At 51.2% G+C, this 20,833-nt stretch overlaps 1 protein-coding gene across 1 annotated transcript in view; it reads right to left on the reverse strand.

Moving 5' to 3' along the window:
• The window catches only part of LOC130486356 (rho GTPase-activating protein 20-like), a 58,021-nt gene that overhangs the window by 11,814 nt on the left and 25,374 nt on the right, over positions 1-20,833 (reverse strand). Inside the window, exons 9-10 of the mRNA XM_056859617.1 lie at positions 3,770-3,945; positions 2,403-2,564 (exon numbers count right to left, since the gene is read on the reverse strand). Of these exons, the coding sequence (XP_056715595.1) occupies positions 2,403-2,564; positions 3,770-3,945 (338 nt within the window). The remainder of the gene's footprint in view (positions 1-2,402; positions 2,565-3,769; positions 3,946-20,833) is intronic.

The raw sequence follows: 20,833 nt of genomic DNA on the forward strand, positions 1-20,833 counted from the left end.
CCACCTGCGCCACGGCCAAGAAAAGAATGGGAAAGCCTCCCGGGCTTTTGAAACCCTTGGAAGTCCCCTCCCGGCCCTGGGAGGTGATAGCCATGGATTTTATCACCGATCTGCCTCCCAGCCGGGGCAAGACAGTACTCTGGGTAATCACGGACCTGTTCTCCAAACAGGTCCACTTTGTGCCCTGTGCCGGGCTCCCCTCGGCCCAGGGACTGGCCAGGTTGTTTATCACCCATGTCCTCAGGCTTCACTCGGTCCCCAAGAAGGTCCTCTCCGACAGGGGGGTTCAGTTTGTTGCCAAATTCTGGCGGGCCTTCCTAAAATTGATGGGGGTGGAAGAGCAAGGACTCTCTTCGGCTTACCACCCGCAGACCGATGGGCAGACCGAACGAGTGAATGCCGTGGTTGAATGTTACCTCAGGTGTTATGTCAATTATCACCAAGACAATTGGGTTGACCTACTACCTTTTGCCGAGTATGCGTATAACAATGCTCCCCATTCCTCTACGGGGTTTAGCCCTTTCCAGGTGGTGTACGGGACAGACTTTGGCCCCTTCGGCTCCACTCCCGTCACCCCTGAACTCGAGGCAGTACCCGAAGTTCAGGAGTGGGTGCAAGTAGTCCGATCCTCTTGGCCCTGGTTACAAAAAAATCTTGAACGGGCCAAGCGTAAATACAAGGAGCAAGCAGACAAGCATCGCTCCCCGGGGTGGGAACTCAAGGTGGGAGAGCAGGTTTATCTCTCCACCAAAAACCTGCGCTCTCTCCGACCCTGCAAAAAACTCAATGATCGTTACGTGGGTCCCTTCCCCATATCCCGGGTGATCAACGAGGTCACGGTGGAATTGGACCTTCCGAAGACTTTACGGGGCGTCCACCCCGTCTTCCATATTAGTTTACTCAAACCCTATGTAGCCGCTCCTCAATTCCATCCCCCACCCAAACCTGAACTGCCGACAGTTGTGGGAGGGGATACACATTTGGAAGTGTCCAAGGTCTTAGACAGCAAATGGAAAAAAGGGAAACTGTTCTACTTTGTCCGATGGAAACATTTGGGTCCCGCGCACGATGAATGGGTTGCAGCCCCCCACATGGCGGCCCCTCGCCTCGTTCAGGAGTTTCATTGCGCTTATCCTGATAAGCCTCGCCCTCCCGACCTCGCGGGAGGGGGGCCTTAAGGGGGGCAGAATGTGAGGGCCATGTGTTTCTGACTTCTCCAGGTTCCTCATTCCCACCCCTTTGAACTCGTAAGAAACAGTTCACACCTCCCCGCGCTTTCCTGGGTCTCACGTCCCATCTATCTTGCCCAGGTGCCAGCTCTCCCTCCAGCTCTCCCCCCCCTGCTGCGCTTCCTGCCTCCACTCCCTCAGGCCGAGTCCGGCCTTGAAGTGCTGATAGCCCTCACTGTCTCCTTGGGACTGTTTGATGTTTTGTATTGCACCAATCTATCTTGCAGTTTCTCACAACAGGAGTGTGAACCTTTTGCCCTGTAGTAGATATATACTGTAACCCCGATAAGCTAGTTCACTTGTAACTTTGAATCCGTGTCTGCTCATATCTTCTGAAGCCTTCAATAAATCCTTTGTTTCTGCATCAAGTCTGAGCAAGTGATTTGGCGAAGTAGCACAGGGGATTGGGACTCTCACAACAGGCCACAATGAGAAGAGTGCATTGCAGGCCACAGACAGCTTTGCAGGACAGCAATAACTGCAGCTGGTCCCCGTTAAAAAAAACAAATGTCTGTATCCTTTATGCAGGAAAAGAGGCCTGTACAGCCTTCAAAATGTCAAAATAGATAAAATTAAGGTGTTATTGAATGAAAGGCTAGCATGTGTGGCTTGATCCACATTCTCATGCACACAGTAAAATATTAAGGCCGCTACCCAGCCACTTTAAAATGCTATGATGGGAAGTGAACTCTAAGAGGTTAAAGCAGGTAGCCAAATTTTGCTCATTAGCAATTAAAGTCCGCTCTGCAAGGTTGAATATAATTAAGAATTCCAAATTTTAAAGTGTTACAATTAATGTTTTATTTTAAGATTTTAATGTTATATTTTATGATTTTAAGATAGGAACTGTTTTAATTTTGATATAGATAAGTGTCTGTTGCTTTTATCTTAAATCTATGTACTGTTGTTTTATTGGCATATTTATGAACTACTGTATCTGTGGCAAAGGTTCTGCGTTCTGCAATGAGATAACATCAAGTGTATAGTTTACTCAGATTCTAACCTTGAACCTTTTAGATGTATTAGGATAAGTAATGTATACAGAGATTTTATGTAGATAATTATTTTATATTAGTGTTTTTATGTATCTGTTTTACTCTGCTTCTGAATGGCCTGTGGACTGTAATAATAAAGACTGTAAAGTGCTATGCAGGTACTTAACATATGACCTACCGTGATGACGGCGGCTGCAACAAAGACAGATTCACGATCCACTCGCACTTCGTCTCCGGAGTTGAGTTTCTCTTTTAGCTCTTTGCATATCTTGGCGTTTGCTGAGCGCCTGAAGATGCCCCTCGTAGAAGGACCTTCCTGGTAGAGGAGTTGTAGAATATCCTAGGCGGGGGGAAAGCCATCCACTGAATATTTACCAAAGATGGTTCTTGGCTTTAATGTCAATTTCAGACATATTGCTTCGGGTTCTCACAAGCAATGCGCCTTATCATACCATTTAGACAAGACCTTCAAGGAAGCATGGATGGTGGAGAAGAACCAGTCAAGTCTTTGGCCTCATAATATATGTTGCCCTCTTATTAATGTGAACCATAGGCGCATTTCATTCCTAGCATCTGGCAAGGAGGATTAATTTTCTTTGTGACTCTGGAGCTTTTCCCCCCTGGCAATGTGGTGTTCTTGAGAGCCAGCGCGGTGTAGTGGTTAAGAGCAGTGGTTTGGAGTGGTGGAGTCTGATCTGGACAACTGGGTTTGATTCCCCACTCCTCCACATGAGTGGCGGATGCTAATCTGGTGAACTGGTTTTGTTTCCCCACTCCTACACATGAAGCCAGCTGGATCACACTCTCTCAGCGCCACCTACCTCACAGGGTGTCTGTTGTGGGGAGGGGAAAGGAAGGCAATTGTAAGCCGGTTTGATTCTCCCTTAAGTGGCAGAGAAAGTCGGCATATAAAAACCAACTCTTCTTCTTCAAGGAGGGGAAGTGGATGGACACACAATACAGTCTGCACGTGCGTGGTTCTCTGCCTCATCCTTCTGCTTGCATGGTTCCCTCCCTCATCCATGCCCGTCACTACTGTAAAGGACCACCACACTGTGTGGCAGATTTTGGTCAGTGGAAAGAAGACATTTGCTTCCTGCAGGCAACTTTGCAGTCCACTTCCTGTGCTTCTAGTTTTGAACCAGAGCAGTGAGCCAAAGTGAGCACAAGAATCTGCACCGCAGATGCGCCCACAGAGATGCCGAGCATTCACACCACTCTGCCTGCCTCATCACTGGTCCACTACAGGGGCCGTCTCCTGCCCAGTGGACCTGCTCCTAGTCCTCACTGCTGGTATCATAGCTCAGGTCCCATACTTCCTCATGACACTATGCAGGTGCATACCTCTGTGCATGAATAGCATCGTAAGGGTGGTCTGACCTTGGGTTTTAGCAATGACCATCAATGGCAGAGAGAAAAGCAGAGGTGATAGATGGGCAAAGGAAAGGCAGAAACTTGGACAATCCACAAGCTCAGGGCCAGAAAGGCTCAAAAGCATGGCTGCAAATACCTCCTAAGGTCTATGTGTCAAGGATCCCACCTTACCATGATTGGCTTGGGGAGGCTTCCATCAGGACAAACAGATGTTAAGGACAGACCAAAGAGTTTCCGTGGGGTGGTTGGGGACTGTGATGCTGGGCTGCCTGTTGGGGTGCTGGTACTTCGGCGGAGAGCCCAATCAATCAAAGATTTCTTCCTCTTGGTGAGTTTCTGGAAAGTTTCTGAAAGCAAAAAAACCCCTTAGGTTTCCAGGTGCTCTTTTTGGGGAGATTTTTTCATTAGATGTAGAATCATAGAATCATAGAGTTGGAAGGGGCCACCAGGGTCATCTAGTCCAACCCCCTGCCCAATGCAGGAAATTAACAACTACCTCTCCCCCACATCCCCAGTGAACCCAACCCTCCCCCCACCATGCAGGATCCCATAATCAAAGCACTCCCGGCAGATAGCCATCCAGCCTCAGCTTAAAGACCTCCAAAGACGGGGACTTCATCAGGTATCATTTGCTGATGGGTAAGTCACTGGGAGAGGCTTCCAGGTTTAGGAGAATTTTGAATGTCCTCGCACCCCGGTCCTGCCCAAACAAACCTTTCTCCACCTGATCCATCCCCTCTCCGGCTGCCAGCTGCAAATGAGAACCACTTCTGCAAATTAAATGAATGTGAACCAATCTTAGTATCTTATTGTGATGGCTGTCTTTTCATTTTCCCTGTACTTAAATTAACCTCGCCCAGAATGACATCTTAGATGGCCAAGTTTCCAAATCTTGACCAATGCTTCTTGGCAACCGGTTGCTGCTTTCCCAAGAAGGCTTAAACAAGTCTCCTGATTAGTGCTTTCCACCTGCAGATGGTCCTCTCCAGATAAGCAGGGGCTGGAGTTCCAGTTTATCTAATGCAAAATTTTGGCCTTGAAAGGGGCAGTGTCAGGAGCAAGCCAGGAGGATGGTATGCGCTAGTGCGATTGTGCTGCTCCCAGGTGCTGTTGTGCTGTTCTGTCCAAGGCCAGTCTGTGCCCCGTGTTTAGTCTTCATAGATTCCCATACTGTGGGAATCGTCAAGTGCTCCTTCCTGCCTCTGGGAGGGGGGTTGCCTAGGTTACCAGTTATTTCCTTTTGCTTTTCCATATATGCTTGTCTTTGCCCTGTACTAGTGTCCTTTTGAATATGGCTTCTGAAACCTGTCTATTCTAACCAATAAAACTGCTTTCGTGGATTTGCCATCTGCTGAAATCTGTTTATGGGTTCGCCGCAGGGCTAGAGCTTACATTAGGACACTAGACCCCAATCCTTACTTGTTGACCTTGGCTGGAGCCCTGGAGGGTTTGCCTGGACACTCGTCTCCTCGGCTTGGGGCGCAGGACGAGCTCCCCAAGGACCCTGACTTTCGGCATGTCGTCTTGGAGGAGGCGCAGCGGACTTACGCACAGTCCGTTCGGCTGGTTGGGCTGGTGATTGATCAGTGGCGTCGCCTGGCAGCGGCGACCCCCTGGAGGACTTAGGACACTGATCTACGTGCCCACAACGACCTTTATGGACTTGATACTTTGCTGGAGGAGGCCCGGTTAGCGCAAGAGGACTTTACTTTCCTAACCCGGTTGTTGGCTGAGCTTATGCTCCGCGGGACACAACAGGAGTCGGAGGCCCCGATCCAGGGGCCCGAGTTCTGTTTCCCAATGGTGGGGGCTCTGGTGGGAGAGGTTCTGCAAACTGTTCTGGATCCCACTCTATGCTGCCGGGAAGCACAGAACGCTGCCGCCAGGACAGTCCTGGTTCTTGTGGATTTCACGACGGCCATGGCGACGGCAGCCAACGTTGAGAAGATACCAACTCCTGAATTCGGTCCTGCAGGTCTGGCTCAACAGGTCCAACCGCTGTTGGGCCAGCACAAGGAAATCCAAATACTCTTGGAGCTGGCGGCCGTACCAATTGTGACGGCTGCCGCCGCCAAACTCAAGGCGGACCATCTGCTCGCTGACCAAAGGCAAGCGTAGGAGCAACTGTTGGCAGATGCGGCCGCCGCTCGGGCGCGGGCAGGAATGGGAGCACGGTCGAAAGTTTACGGGGGATCGGACTGGTCTCTCCCCTTGTTGACTTTGGGCTCCCTGGAACCTGGCCTGCCCCGGGACACAGTGCGCAGGCAGCGGCTCACCTTTGCTCCCGACGTCCCAGAATATGAGGAGGAGGAGGACTTGTATGCAGAGGAGGGCGACTGGAATACAAACTACCAAGCCAGCCAAGCCCAACGGACCGGGGGGGTTGAGGAGGAGATCCATGCCTTAAGGTTTCAAAACCGAGAGCTTTTGGATCGTATGGCTCGTATGCAGGACCAAATGGATGTGTTGATGCGTGAATACAGTCGCCTGCAGCGAGCTCAAGTGGCACCTGCGCAGGCACGGGTCCCAGGCCAGCAACCCCCTGGCCAGCAGCCCCCAGCGCAGCCAGCACCACAGCAACCTCTGGTACAAGCGCCGCCAGGGCAGCCGGGACAACAACCCCCCGGCCAGCAGCCTCTGGTGCAGCCGGCTCCAGGACAGCCTCCAGCACCTCAACCAGTGGGACCGGTGGTGCAGTGGAAGCAATCCTGATTGTGTGTGACATTTGATGGCTCCACAGATGTGTTGCCCTGTTCTCTTCACCAAGTAGACAGTTACATGAGAGAACAAGGGCATACCTTTCCCATGGAAGACAGCCGAGTAAGGTTCGTTTCCTCACTTCTAGCTGGAAAGGCTGCAGAATGGATGGTCATCCACTTTGATACTCGGGCCCGCTCCATACGGTCGCTTAATGAATTGAGAAGACATTTTGAGGATCCGTGTCGTACTCAGGCAGGAGTGTAGCATGCAGGCAGTAACCAGGCCCAAGGCTTGGCCTCTGGTTTCAACAACAGCAATGGGGGTACACCAAGACTGGCTGAGTGGTGAACCTGGTCTTCAGGGCCTGGAACGCTTGTTGTGCTTCAGGTGACCACTGAAACCGTTCCTTGGGTCTGAGCAAGTGGGTCAAGGGGACTGTGAGAGCGGCGAACCCCGGGATGAACTGTCTGTAATAATTGGCAAATCCCAGAAACCATTGGACGTCCTTCCGGTTCCGCGAAGCTTGCCAGGACAGCACTGCATCAATCTTGGCTGGATCCATGCGGATTCCCTGGTACGAAACTCGATGACCCAAGAACTCTAATTCCGTTTGGTCAAATTCGCTCTTCTCTAGCTTGGCGTAGAGCCCATGCTGTCGGAGGCGGGTCAAAACGGACCGGACGTGTGCTGGATGTCTGTCAGGGTCCCTAGAATAGATGAGGATGTCATCGAGGTAGATGACTATATACCGGTCCAGCATGTCCTGGAACACCTCATTAATGAACCGCTGAAAGATCGCCAAAGCATTACACAGGCCGAAGGGCATGACAAGGTACTTGAACTGGCCATACCGGGTCCCAAAAGCAGTTTTCCATTCATCATCTGCCCGTATTCGTATCAGGTTGTACGCCCCCCGTAGATCCAGTTTCGTGAACCGAGTTGCTCCCAGATGGCGTTCTAGCAGTTCTGGGATCAGAGATAACGGGTAGCGATCTCGGATCGTGATTTTATTCAATGCCCTGTAGTCATGGCAGAGGCACAACTCACCCTTTTTCTTCACGAAGAGCACCGGTGCGGAGGTAGGTGAAGTGGAGGGCCGGATGAATCCCCGACCCAGATTCTTATGTATGAACTCGCGGAGGGCGACCCGTTCGGGTTCGGGCAGAGAATACAGGCGGCTGGTAGGCAGCGGAGCCCCGGGGGTGAGATTTATAGCACAGTCATAGGAGCGATGAGGGGGGAGTTGGTCCGCCCCGGTCTCTTCGAACACGTCCCTGAAGTCTGTGTACTGTTCGGGGAGTGCAGGTGGGTCCAGGCAGGGATGTGCTGCGGAGATGACAGACCCCGGCGCATCTGGGGCTACCAGCAGAATGCGTACTATGCGCTGTGTCCAATCAATGGCAGGGTTTGTCTGAGCTAGCTAGGTCATGCCTAACACCACCGGGAACTGGGGCATGCACACCAAGTCAAAGTCAAGTGGCGCTTGGTACTGGGCGATCCTCATAATCAGGACCACCGTCTCATGGGTGACTGGTCCTGACTTTAGGGGGCCGCTATCTATGGCCTCCACCCGGGTGACCGAGGTCTTAGCCTGCATGGGTACCTGATTCTGGCGTGCGAAGTCCAAGTCCATGAAACAGAGGGAGGCCCCAGAGTCAATCATGGCTACCGTCTCTACTTGTCGGCCATCAGGTAATTGGAGCTGGAGAGGAAGATTGGCCCATCACCGGGATCTCGGATCCCACTGGAACTAACCATTCGCCCCGGGCCTCGTGGTGAGCTGCGAGCCGGGGCTGCCTGTTTCCCACTTTCCCAGGCCAGCCTTTCTCTGGACAAGAGCTGGCAAAGTGGCTGGACCCGCAGCAGTACAGACAGAGCCCCATGGTTCTTCGTCTGGTCTTTTCCATGGCCGTCAACCGTCCACGGGCGACCCCGAGTTGCATGGGCTCACCGCCACCTCTCTCTTCTGCTGCCGGCAGTCTGGGGACTGGGCCAGACATGGGTTGGTAGAGAGGCTCACTCCTCCGTTACCCCTTGGCCCGGGCTTGCCTCTGGGCTTCCAAGCGATGGTCTATGCATTGGCATAGCACTATTAGTTCCTGTAAAGTAGCGGGTCGCTCGACCCGAGCTAGTTTGTCCAACACCCCCTCTGACAGCCCTTCCACAAACTGGTCGGCCAGGGCGGCCTCATTCCAGGCTAAATCCTGGGCCAACAGCTGGAACTCCGCCGCATAGGTGGCCACAGAGCCCCGCCCCTGGAGAAGGAGGCAGATCTGCCTGTTGGCATTTTCAGCTTGAACAGGGTTAGCAAAAGTGCGTTGGAGCTCTCCCAAAAATCTTCTCCAATCTCGAAGCAGGGGGGACTGTTGCAAAAGGAGTGGGGTAGACCATTTGGCAGCCTGTCCTTTCAGCAGGCTCAGTACAAATCCCACTTTGGAGCTATCATCTGGGAAATCCCCTGGACAGAGTTGAATGAATAGTTGGCACTGGGCCAAAAAGGTGGGAAACTCCCCCACATTGCCGAAAACTTCTCCGGCACGGAGACTGGGCATTTGGGTGGCCGCACTGGGGGAGCAGGCTGCAGCTGAGCCTGCTGCAGCTGCTGCTGTAACCTGGTCACCATATTTGTCAGCTGCACCACCTGCCCCTGCAGGGACTGATTCTGGGCAGCTAAAGCAGCTGCTCCTTCCTCATCCATCTTAGGCCAGTGGATAAGAAAGGGTTTGTGGTGGGTTCAACGTGTCATACTCAGGCAGGAGTGTAGCGTGCAGGCAGTAACCAGGCCCAAGGCTTGGCCTCTGGTTTCAACAACAGCAATGGGAGTACTGCGTTGACCAGAGCCTGACGCAGGCTTTTCTCTTCCCGTGGACCAGGCTAGACCAAGGTAATTAGCAGGTAAAGGAGTAGAGGCACTTACCAGTCCAATCTCCTTGTTTCTCAGATCAGGCGTCAGCTTGCACGCTGGGGTTGACTGAGATAGCTTCAGTTGCTGGAGCTTCTGTTTGCTTCTCTCAGTCAGTGACCTTCAACATTCTTGTGAACCCACAAGCACTCTGGCAATCTGCCTGGCCTTTTATCAGCCTTGCGGTTCCAACGTTTTCCACTCCTCCCTGATTAGGCTTGATTGTCTTTGCTCTATCTCTCAAGGCCCACCTGGCCTTTTGCCTTTGTTCCCTTAATTGAAGCCGGGCCCTGATTCTCTGCTTCTCAACCGCCTTGGGAGAACTTGCAGGCGAGGAGTCCTGCTCTTCTTGCTGTTCTGTTTGCTGCCAGAATGAGCAGCCCTCATCCCCTGCCATGGGTCTTGGTGGCTCTGATGCCTGTTCCTGCTGTTCCAGTGCAGTCCTTGGAGGAACGGGCCCAGGTTCCAACTACTCCTCTTCCTCAGAGGAGGAGGGCAGCTCAGGTTGGCCTACGACAATCTGTTTAAAGGGGAGAAGGCCAAAGCGGCCCTCCTACAACTCCATCAAGGATCCTCCTCAGTCTGAGAGTTTGCGGATGAGTTCCAAAGACTCGCTAATAAAATAGTGGACTGGACGGAAGCCACCCGGGTGCACTACTTCAGAGCAGCATTGCACCCTGAGATTTTAAACTGGGCATACATGCAGCGAGACCCAGCCACCTTGGAAGAATGGATTTTACTGGTGGAAGAAGTGGAAAGCCGCCAGCAGTTTATTTCTCTTGCCCGACTGCAGGCCAGGGAGGGGGGAAGCCAGAAAAACCCTCCCAAACCTGCCGCTCCTCAGGCCCCGTGGAAGCTGGCTCTACCTCCACCAGACCCAAGCATTGCATTTTCAAAGGAGAGCCTGCCTCATTTGCAAGGCCATGGGTCACTTCGCTGCCACTTGTCTGTCACGCCCGGGGCTGCCGAGTCCCACTCCCCAGCCAGAGGGGACTCCTCGCAGGAGAGGACGCGCCCGGGGAGAGGCACCGCAGCCGTGCGGAGCATCCCTCCAAGACGAAAAACGCCCCCAGCTCTACACGCCCGAGAAGTGACGACGGACCTATCGCCAGCGGACCCATCGGGGTCCAGGATTACAATTATTACTCCTGGAAAGAGTAGCCCGCATCTTCAGAGGAGAGCAACCACTGGAACTCCCCAGCCCTTAACTTGGAGTCTCCTGTCGACCAGCCAAAAAACTGACTGGATCTGCGGTAGAGGGAGTGATACTGCAGACTTCCGCAGGTGTTCCTGCGAAACCCAAGGCTCCTGTCATGGTGAGTGAAGTAGAAGAGACTGTGTATGTAGATGTGATATTACAACATTATAGAAAAGGTCCTCAATTACAAGTTAAACCCTTAATAGACTCAGGGTGTGCCCGCTCGTTAATTAACGAAACCACCTTTAAGGCACTCCAAGTGAAGTCAGTCCCTTTACTGACACCTGTTCACTTTGCTCAAATGGATGGCAGTGATTTCAGGGGGGGGGGGACAGTCGACCGTCGGACTCACGGAGTGGCAATGGGAATTGGCCACCATTGGGAACAAATCAACTTCACTATTGTGCCCAATGTTCGATATGCTGTGCTGTTGGGAGCAAATTGGCTCAAAGGGCACAGTCCCACCATAGACTGGGAAGCTGAGACCTCAACGTTCAATAACCCGCTATGTGAATTGCACCGACACGAAGTGGCCGTTAAAACCGTAATCAAACCAACTCCTGCCCTGGTCTCGGACACCTCCAGTCCGACCCAATTGCCACTCAACTATCAGGACTTTGCAGATGTATTTAATGTGCAGGAGTGTGATGTGTTACCCCCCCACCGCAGGACGGACTGTGCTATTGAAGTGGTGGGGGATGAAAAACTGCCAAAGAGTAAAATCTACCCTATGAGTCCTACGGAATGGGCCGTGCTCCACAAATTCTTAGACAAGAACTTGGCTCGCGGTTTCATCCGACCCTCCACCACGCCCTATTCGGCACCGGCTTTCTTCATACGTAAGAAAACAGATTTATGTTTGTGTATTGACTTTCGAAAACTCAATGCTGTTACTCAAACAAATGCTTATCCCATCCCCCTCATTTGTGATCTCTTGGGACAGTTGAAAGAGGGACACATTTTCACAAAATTGGACTTAGTTGAGGCTTATTACAGAGTCAGAATCCAGGAGGGGGTTGAATCTCTGACTGCCTTTTCTAGTTGCTTTGGAATGTTCGAATTTATGGTGATGCCTTTTGGATTAAAAGGGGCCCCGGGGGTCTTCATGCAACTCATTAATGAGATCCTCCATGATCTACTGTTCAAAGGAGTGGTGGTCTATTTAGTGCGAGTTCCATAGGAAGCAATTGACTTTCCTGGGATATATTATCTCACACCAGGGACTGACTATGGATCCTGAAAAGGTGCAAGCAGTGCTCGATTGGGAACCACCCTCTTCTCATAAACAGGTCGAAAGATTCCTTGGGTTCGTTAATTTTTACAGGGCGTTCCTCCCACATTTTGCTCAGATTGCGCCATCCATCACGAACCTCCTTAAGAGAAAGGGGAATACAGCCACCTTATCCAACACCCGGGTGGAGTGGACCCCCCAGTGTCAAGCTGCCTTCAATAGTCTTAAGCAGCTCTTTACACCCGAACCTGTTTTGCAGCACCCGGACTGCAACCATTCATAGTGCATGTAGACGCTTCTGACGTAGCAATGGGGGGGGTGCACTCCTGCAGCGGGGGGAGGATGGGCACCAGCATCCGTGCGCTTATTTTTCTAAAAAGTTCACTCAATCCGAACTCAATTGGGCCGTTTGGGAAAAGGAAGCCGCTGCGGTGAAGCATGCCCTGACAGTGTGGAGGCAGTTATTAGAAGGTTCCAAGGTGCCCTTTGAAGTGTGGCCTGATCACAAAAACCTAGAGGCCACATGTGCCGGGCAGACTTCTTTGCCCAGTTTCGATTCGTCCTAAAATATGTACCAGGGAAGCAAAACCTTCTGGCTTTATCCAGACTTCCCCAATATCCCACCAAGGTTGATCGGCCCACAGAGTCGCTGTTCACCCCTGCCCAACGAGGTCTGTCGTCCACTTTGGCCATACAAACCCGCTCTCAGACCCGATCCCCATTGCCGCCGCTTTTGATGGGGGGGAAGCCCCATGCTCGGCTGAGCCGACAGCACCGCATGCCTCGCTTCCTCCTCCCCCTGAGCGGCTGACAGCCACGGTTCCCAAGGTACGGGGACCCGAGCGCCCCGTGCAGTCACTCCCTGCACCTGTATCGGCTCAGTCCCCAGACAAGCTGCCCGCTGACTCCTCTCTGGGGTGTGTGGAAGGACTGTCTGATTCCTTTAAGGAGATTCTCCTTCGCAGTTATCAAGTGGAACTGTCCTCGCAAATCCTCCCAGCTACTTTACTTAAACGCGGGGAGTTTTGGTACAAAGATTCTAAATTGTATGTTCCGGCAGCGTTGCGGGGGGAGGTTTTGGGTTTGGTTCATGGCGCCAAGACCGCCGGACATTTCGGATTCCTCAAAACATTGCATTTGCTACGGAGACAGTTTTGGTGGGCGGGCATGCGATCAGATGTGGACTCCTTCATCTGCAGCTGCCCCATATGTGCTGCGGCCAAACGATCACAGGGCAAACCGCCCGAACTTTTACAACTGTTAGAGACTCCCTCGAAACCGTGGGAAGGGATCGCAATGGACTTCATGATGGACCTACCCCCTAGTGGAGGAAAGACAGTTCTTTGGGTAATTACTGATCTGTTTTCGAAACAGGTGCATCTTGTACCCTGCGCAGGTATCCCTTCCGCCCTGAAATTGGCCCGCCTCTTTGTGTCACATGTCTTCCGTCTACATTCCTTCCCACGCAAGATAGTGATGGACAGGGGGTCAACTTTCATGGCCAAATTCTGGAAGGCTTTTCTCAAACTGGTCGGAGTGGAACAAGGACTGTCTAGTGCCTTCCATCCCCAAACGGACAGTCAGACTGAAAGGGTAAAAGCGGTGTTGGAATGCTATTTACGCTGTTACGTTAATTACCATCAAGATGATTGGGTAGACCTGTTGCCTTTTGCTGAATATGCTTATAATAATGCGGTTCACCAATCCACAGGATTCAGCCCTTTCCAGGTTGTCCATGGTAAAGAGTTTAGCCCCGCTGGTCATATTGATGTTTCTGAGGAGGAGGGGGAGCGTATGTGTCTGGATGGGTGCGTTCTATTCAAACAACCTGGCCATGGCTGGTTAAAAATATAGAGCAGGCCAAACAGCATTACAAGGTTCAGGCTGACAAACATCGCTCCCCCAGTATGGAATGCAAAGTGGGGGATCTTGTCTGTTTGTCCACCAAGAACCTACGATCCACCCGCCCATGTGATAAGCTCAGTGCCAAGTATGTAGGTCTGTTCCCCATTTCCCGGATTATTAATCCAGTGGCTGTGGAACTCTCCTTGCCCAAGTCCCTATGAAGAATCCATCCTGTGTTCCATGTCAGTCTTTTAAAACCATTTGTTCCTTCCCAAAAATGGCATCCTGAACCACAACCTGAAGTGCCTGAAATGGTGGTGGGGGGGGAAGGAGCATTTTGAAGTGGCTAAAATACTGGATTCTCGCATTCAGTACCTGATCTGCTAGAAACATTTTGGTCCCACCCAGGATGAGTGGGCGCGCGCCAGTGATGTCTCTGCCCCCTGCTTAGTACAAGAATTTCATGCAGCCTACCCTCACAAACCCACGGTGGGAGGGTGAGGGGGGTTCTTTAGGGGGGCAGAATGTCAGGAGCAAGCCAGGAGGATGGTATGCGGTAGTGCGATTGTGCTGCTCCCAGGTGCTGTTGTGCTGTTCTGTCCAAGGCCAGTCTGTGCCCCGTGTTTAGTCTTCATAGATTCCCATACTGTGGGAATCACCAAGTGCTCCTTCCTGCCTCTGGGAGGGGGGTTGCCTAGGTTACCAGTTATCTCCTTTTGCTTTTCTATATATGCTGTGCACCTTGCCTTTGCCCCATACTAGCGTTCTTTTGAATATGGCTTCTGAAACCTGTTGATTCTAACCAATAAAACTGGTTTCATGGATTTGCCATCTGCTGAAATCTGTTTATGGGTTCGCCGCAGGGCTAGAGCTTACAGGCAGTCAGAAGTACTCCCGTAAGGGAGTCTAAGTAGAGATTTACCGAAGGGTTAAACTTCCAACTTACATCACATCCAGCTGAGAGCTCAGTTATAGCCTTAAGCTGCAATCCTGAGTATATTTATCTTTGACTCCAAGGCACTTACTCTTGAGTAGGTATGTTTAAGACAGAGCGTGTATAACATAGCTGCACTTACCTGTAATTGTTGTTCTTTGATATCTTCTGTGCAGACACATGTTGGGACTGTGCATAAGCAGGCTAGGTGCGGATAGAAGTTTGTAGCTTCCCTAGGAACTGGGAGGTGGGGTGAACGGCTTTTCCCACCTAAACCATCATGTGCTCTGGAGGAGTGGTGCCTCCCTTCCCTCAGTTCCCGCTTGTCCAACGTGAAGAGAGAGAGAGAGAGAGAGAGAGAGAGAGAGAGAGAGAGAGAGAGAGGGGGGGGGGATTGTGCGTCTGCACAGAAGATGTTGATGAGCAACAGTTATAGGTAAGTACAACACTGTTTTTGTTATGTATGCAATAAACCTAGGGAGTAAAAGTGGGAACATCAGAAACCTCGAACGATAACCCACCCAATAGTTTTGGGGAGCGCGGTTTGAACCCACCAATTAGAGCAGGAGTGGGGAAATAGAGCGTGAACATCTGAGGGAATAAAAGTAAGGCGAGTGGGCTTTGTTCCCACTTTCGCCACGTCTCTCTTTGTGCATCACCCGTGCAACATAAAAGTTTTCATCTTTCGTCTTCAGTGCAGCTCCACATTTTGATTTTAGCAAACTACTTGCCAAGAAGGAAGTGGGGTGACGCTCTCACCGGAACAATGACTGGAGTGCTGCTTTCCCCACGTCTGCATCTCTCCTCGACTGCAGGCCCAGTGCATAATGTTTCATGAAGGTGTCCTCAGCTGACCAGGTGATACAGCAAGGTAGACTTCCTCTGAATGTGGAGGATCCACTTAAGTGCTTTGATTTACTAGTTCTTGATAACCTTTTCTCCTTTCTGTGTGAATGCATTAAGACAGCAAGGGAAGAAGTCTGCTGCAGTACAAGACAGCTCTGTGTGTTGAGTCAGTGGGGGAAAAGTCATGGTAAATGATGACGGAGACTGGATAGAACCGCTGTGCATTGTGCTCCTGACTATCCGATAAGCACCAAATGGTGACGTGTTATGTCTTAGCCTGGAATTGTGATAAAAGTTCATCCCCCAGTACAATCAGGGCTCAGTCTTTCTGCTTGTCAACTGCAGGCTGGGCATCAGCTGTAATAAAACTGTTTTCTTGAATAACTGTCTCGGGTCTCTCTCCTCCGCGAATCTCTGTTTTCCCGCAACATTCCTTGGTGCCGTGACTTGGATACGAGGGGGGAGACGGGGTCTTGCGCCCCTCTGGCCCACCCAGCTTGGGGGCTGGGGTTTGGATGCCTTTGAGTCCTTTCTGGCACCGCGACCCTTTTTGGTCAAGAAAGTTACACACAGACACCCTGACCTCAGTCTCGGGTGGGGTGCCATCTGAACCCAACAGGATCGCGAGAACCAGTCCTGCATCACCGAGGAGAATCACAGAAGTCAGGTGAGAGTCAGAAGGGGCTCTAGTTCAGTTCTGGTACCCACTGCTAACAGAGGAAGGGGAGCCTGATCAACTCCCAGGTACTGCCTGAGTAAGCAGCCATCAGGTTTGGCTGAAACCGCAGGACCTTAGGTCTGGTAGAAGGAAAAGGGAGAGGGGAAGGTGTGTGAGTGTGCTTGAAAACTGTGTGAGTGATTTTGTGTTTGATTGGAGGGGTGGTCTTCGGACTTAACATCCCAGGCGTTTGCGCAGTTCCAAACCAGACGACTGCGATTTGGTCGCAAACAAAGCCTTGCTTGTGTGTGAGACTGTTGTGGAACACTTTTGCATACATTGGTATACATTTTGGGAGGCACATGGGTGGAAAGGTTTCCCGTAGTCACACCTGCAACTTCCCAAAAGTCTATCAGGACTATCCCGAATGCAACCCGAAGACCCTCCGTATTTTCTGTGTATTTTCAGCCTTACACATGTCAGTGAGCAGCACCTTCCAATGAAAAGCAGCCAAGGAAGCTTGTGCCCTGGTGGAGTGGGCCCAGATGTACAGAGGGCAGGATTTACCCACAGACTCATAACATGATCGGACTGCTGTTATGGCCCACCTAAAAAGCGACTGCGGAGAAGCGGGCTCTCCCCTTCCTTGGTCCCAAGTAGTAAATCAATGAAGATTTATCAATTCTAAACTGTTTGGTTCTGTGATTACAGTATAACTGGGCCCTCCTGACATCTAGTCAGTGGAGGGTTTTTTCAGCCTTTGTAGAAGGGGATAGAAAGAAAACAAGTAATACCACTTCCTGAGCCAAGTGAAATTTTGAGACTACCTTGGGTAAAAATTCTAAATCTGGAGTGAAGTATGACCTTTTCATTAAAACTTTTAGGAATGTAGGGTCAACCCTCAGTACGACAAGCTCACTCATTCGCCTGGTGGAAGGGACAGTCAACAAGAACACTACCTTCCTAGCTAGTAGTGCCAAAGGGCATGAGGCCAGTGGTTCAAAGTGTGCTCCTATGGAACAACTGAGCACCCTGGTGTTCTCAAACATGTCATGACAACAGCCATGCACTTAGCAAAGACTCTGGGTGCAATTGCCTGGCCAAATGGGAAGGCCAAATATTGAAAAATCTCAGAACCATGAAGGAAGCTGAGATACCTCCAGTGGGCGGGATGGATAGAAATAGGAAAATAGGCATCCTTGAGGTCTAAAACTATGAACTAAGCATTTATTGTTAGGAACTCCATAGCTGAGGGAAACCATTCTAAACTTTGAAACATGCAAAAACCTATTTACATAGGTCAAGGATGGCCTTCCATCTTCCATCTTTTTTATCTACGAAGAAAAACCCTGAATAGACACCCCATTGTTGGGAGACTGTAGGAACCTTCTGAACTGCGCCCTTTTGTAGTAATACCCCTGTAACTGAGGGGTCAACTCAGGATAGGGGTTGTCCACTGCTTAGAGGGAGGAAGACATGGAAGTATTAACTTAAACTCTAAGTAATAACCATTCCTGACTATGGCCATAACTGAAACATCTGAACAGATCTTTTGCCACTCAGAGGAGAAGCGAGTGAGTCTGTTCAGGAAACAAAGACTGTCCGTTGCCGTCTGCACAGATAGTCAGAATTTTTGTACACGTTGATGTTGATCCTTAGGAGGAGTCAGGTGACCACCTGACCTGGACTTGGATACGGATGTTCGCTTATGGAAGGAGGATGGCTGATAAACAGTGGAGGATATTGGTGTTGACTTTGGTCCTGGTGAAAACGTTGGCTCTGGTAGAGGAGTATAGCAAAGCCTTGCTGGCATGGGGAGAAACACTGGCAGGATGGAATGTGGAAGTGTGAGCTCTAGTCCCATGATAATCCCATAAACACATCCACAGACAAGCAGTCCAAAGAAAGTTGATTTATTGGAAAATCCACAGGTTAACAGAAGCTGAGAATCAAATGGACACTAATGAAAACTACAAGCAAGGTACAGGGCATATATGGAAGGGCATAGGGCAAATTGGGGTAGATCTGGATGCCATGGCAACCCCCCTTCCAGGAGCTGTCAGGGAGGTAAGATTCTACCGGCATTCCCACGTTGTTTGCAGGGCCATAGCTGGCCTTGGCCAGCAGCTGGAGAAAACCACAACATTCCTTTCTCAGGCCATGCCTGACATTCTGCCCCCCCCCCAAAGCCCCCCCTTCAGTTTCCGGGAGCTGGTTTGTGAGGGTAGGCAGTATGGAATTCACGGACCAGGCGAGGGGCGGAGACATCGCGTGAACGCACCCACTCATCCTGAGCAGAACTGAAGTGCTTCCAGCGAACTAGATATTGAAGAGAACCATGATGGATACGCGAGTCCAGGATTTTTGCGATTTCAAAATGCTCCCCCCACCATCACAGGCGCCTCAGGCGGTGGTTCAGGATGCCACTCCGGGGAGGGTACATGCAGTTTCAATAGACTGACATGAAACACGGGATGAATTCGCCTCAGTGACTTGGGGAGTGAGAGTTCTACAGTCACCGGGTTGATGATCCGGGAAATGGGGAACGGACCCACATACTTGGCACTGAGTTTGCCGCACGGGCGGGTTGATCGTAGATTCTTGGTGGACAAATAAACCAAATCTCCCTCCCCGTACTCTTTACCCGGCGAACGGTGTTTGTCAGCTTTAGCCTTATATTTACGTTTGGCTCGCTCTAGATTTTTTATCAGCCACGGCCAGGCTGTCTGAATCATGTGCACCCAGTCGGCCACATCGCCACCTCCCTCCTCCCCTGAAATATCAATATGGCCGATGGGGCCAAAGTCTTGTTCATACACAGCTCGAAAAGGGCTAAATCCAGTGAACTGGTGCACAGCATTATTGTAAGCATATTCAGCAAAGGGCAACAGTCCTACCCAATCATCTTGATGGTAATTAACATAACAGCGTAAGTAGCACTCTAGCACAGCATTCACTCATTCCGTTTGACCGTCTGTTTGGGAATGGAAAGCGCTTGACAGTCCTTGTTCCACCCCAACTAACTTCAAGAAAGCTTTCCAGAATTTAGCCACATATGTGCTCCCGCGGTCACTGACCACCTTGCGCGGAAAACTGTGTAATCGGAAGACATGTGACACAAAGAGGCGGGCCAACTTTGGGGCGGAAGGGATACCTGCGCAAGGTACAAGATGCACCTGTTTCAAGAACAGATCCGTGATTACCCAAAGTACAGTTTTTCCCTCACTGAGGGGTAGATCAGTCATAAAATCCATTGCGATTACCTCCCAGGGTCTAGTGGGGGTTTCCAAAGGTTGCGATAGTCCAGGCGGCTTGCCTTGGGGTCTCTTGGCAGTAGCGCACACTGGGCAACTGCGGACGAATGAATCCACGTCTGATCGCATGCCCACCCACCAAAACTGTCTCCTCAGCAGGTGTAATGTTTTGAGAAACCCCAAGTGTCCTGCGGTTTTAGCTCCATGAACTAGACCCAAGACCTCCCTCCGCAGCACTTTAGGAACATATAACTTCGAATCTTTGTACCAATAACCTCCACGTTCACTCAGAGAAGCCGGGAGGGTTTGGGCGGAGAGTTCTGCTTGGCAACTGCGACAGAGAGTTTCCTTGAAGGAATCAGTAAGCTCCTCCATATCCCGCACTTTGGGAACTGTGCTGGCAGGAGTCTCGGAGGGAGGAGAGGCTGGCACCATTGAGGGGGGCAGGGTGGATGGTTCAACCGGGCGGCCGGGTCCCTGCACCTTGGGTGACTGCATGGGTGTAGGAGTCAGGGCCGGCGAGGGAGGCGAGGGGAGCGAAGTGGACGGCTCAACCGACGCGGTCAGGCATTGGGCTTCCCCCCTTCTGAAGGCAGCAGTGTTGGGGGCTGGGTCTGCGAAAGGGGTTTGGACTGCCAGGGTGGACAGTAAACCCCTCTGAGCAGGGGTAAATACAGACTCTGTGGGGAGCTCGACCTTGGTAGGATACTGGGGTAGCCGAGACAAAACATCGGCCAGTAAGTTTTGCTTCCCTGGCACATGTTTCAAGATGAAGCGGAATTGGGCAAAGAAGTCCGCCCATCGTACCTGTTTCGCGGACAGTTTACGAGCTCCCGTTAATGCCTCCAAGTTTTTATGATTGCTCCAAACTTCAAAAGGGGCTTTAGATCCTTCTAAAAACTGTCTCCACACAGTGAGGGCATGCTTAACTGCGGCTGCCTCCTTTTCCCAGATCGGCCAATTGAGCTGAGATTGCGTGAATTTCTTCGAGAAGTAAGCGCACGGATGCAATTGGCAGGGAGGTAGGATTCTACCGGCATTCCCACAGAGTTCAGTCTAAACACGTTGTTTGCAGGGCCATAGCTGGCCTTGGCCAGCAGCTGGAGAAAACCACAACATTCCTTTCTCAGGCCATGCCTGACAGGAAGGGACGTACTCCCAGCGACTTAGCAGCTGATTCTTCTTTACAGTCAAGAGGAACTCATCGGTGATGCTCAAAAAAAGTGTAGAGCCCTCAAAGGTGAGATCTTCCAGTCTGCATCAGGTTTCCAAGGGGTGGGCCGTGGTGTGCAGCCAGGAGAGCCTTCGCAATGCTACTGTTGATGCCATGGACCTTGCAGACGAGTCAGCAGCGTGTCTCCCCACACTGATTTCCTGCTTTGACAATTTAATCGCCTCTGATTGTATAAGTGTGGCCAAGGATCAGGACTCAACGGGGAAGGATTCCAAATACTGGGAGAACTTGTCCCACAGGAAGAGTTGATTGCCCATGATGGCCTGGTATCACTGTGTGCACTTCTTAAACAAAGCCTTCGTAGCCAAGTCTTAAGCTTGGACTTGCCCTAAAGACAGTGCAGGTGACTGCACTGGAGGGGGGTAGGTCAGCAAAAGCTACCTCACCCTTAATCGCTTGGCAAGAAGAGAACGAACTAACCTGAGGCTAGGCT

This window comes from Euleptes europaea, chromosome 13 (genome assembly GCF_029931775.1).
Source record: "Euleptes europaea isolate rEulEur1 chromosome 13, rEulEur1.hap1, whole genome shotgun sequence".
NCBI classification, from domain to species: Eukaryota; Metazoa; Chordata; class Lepidosauria; order Squamata; family Sphaerodactylidae; genus Euleptes; species Euleptes europaea.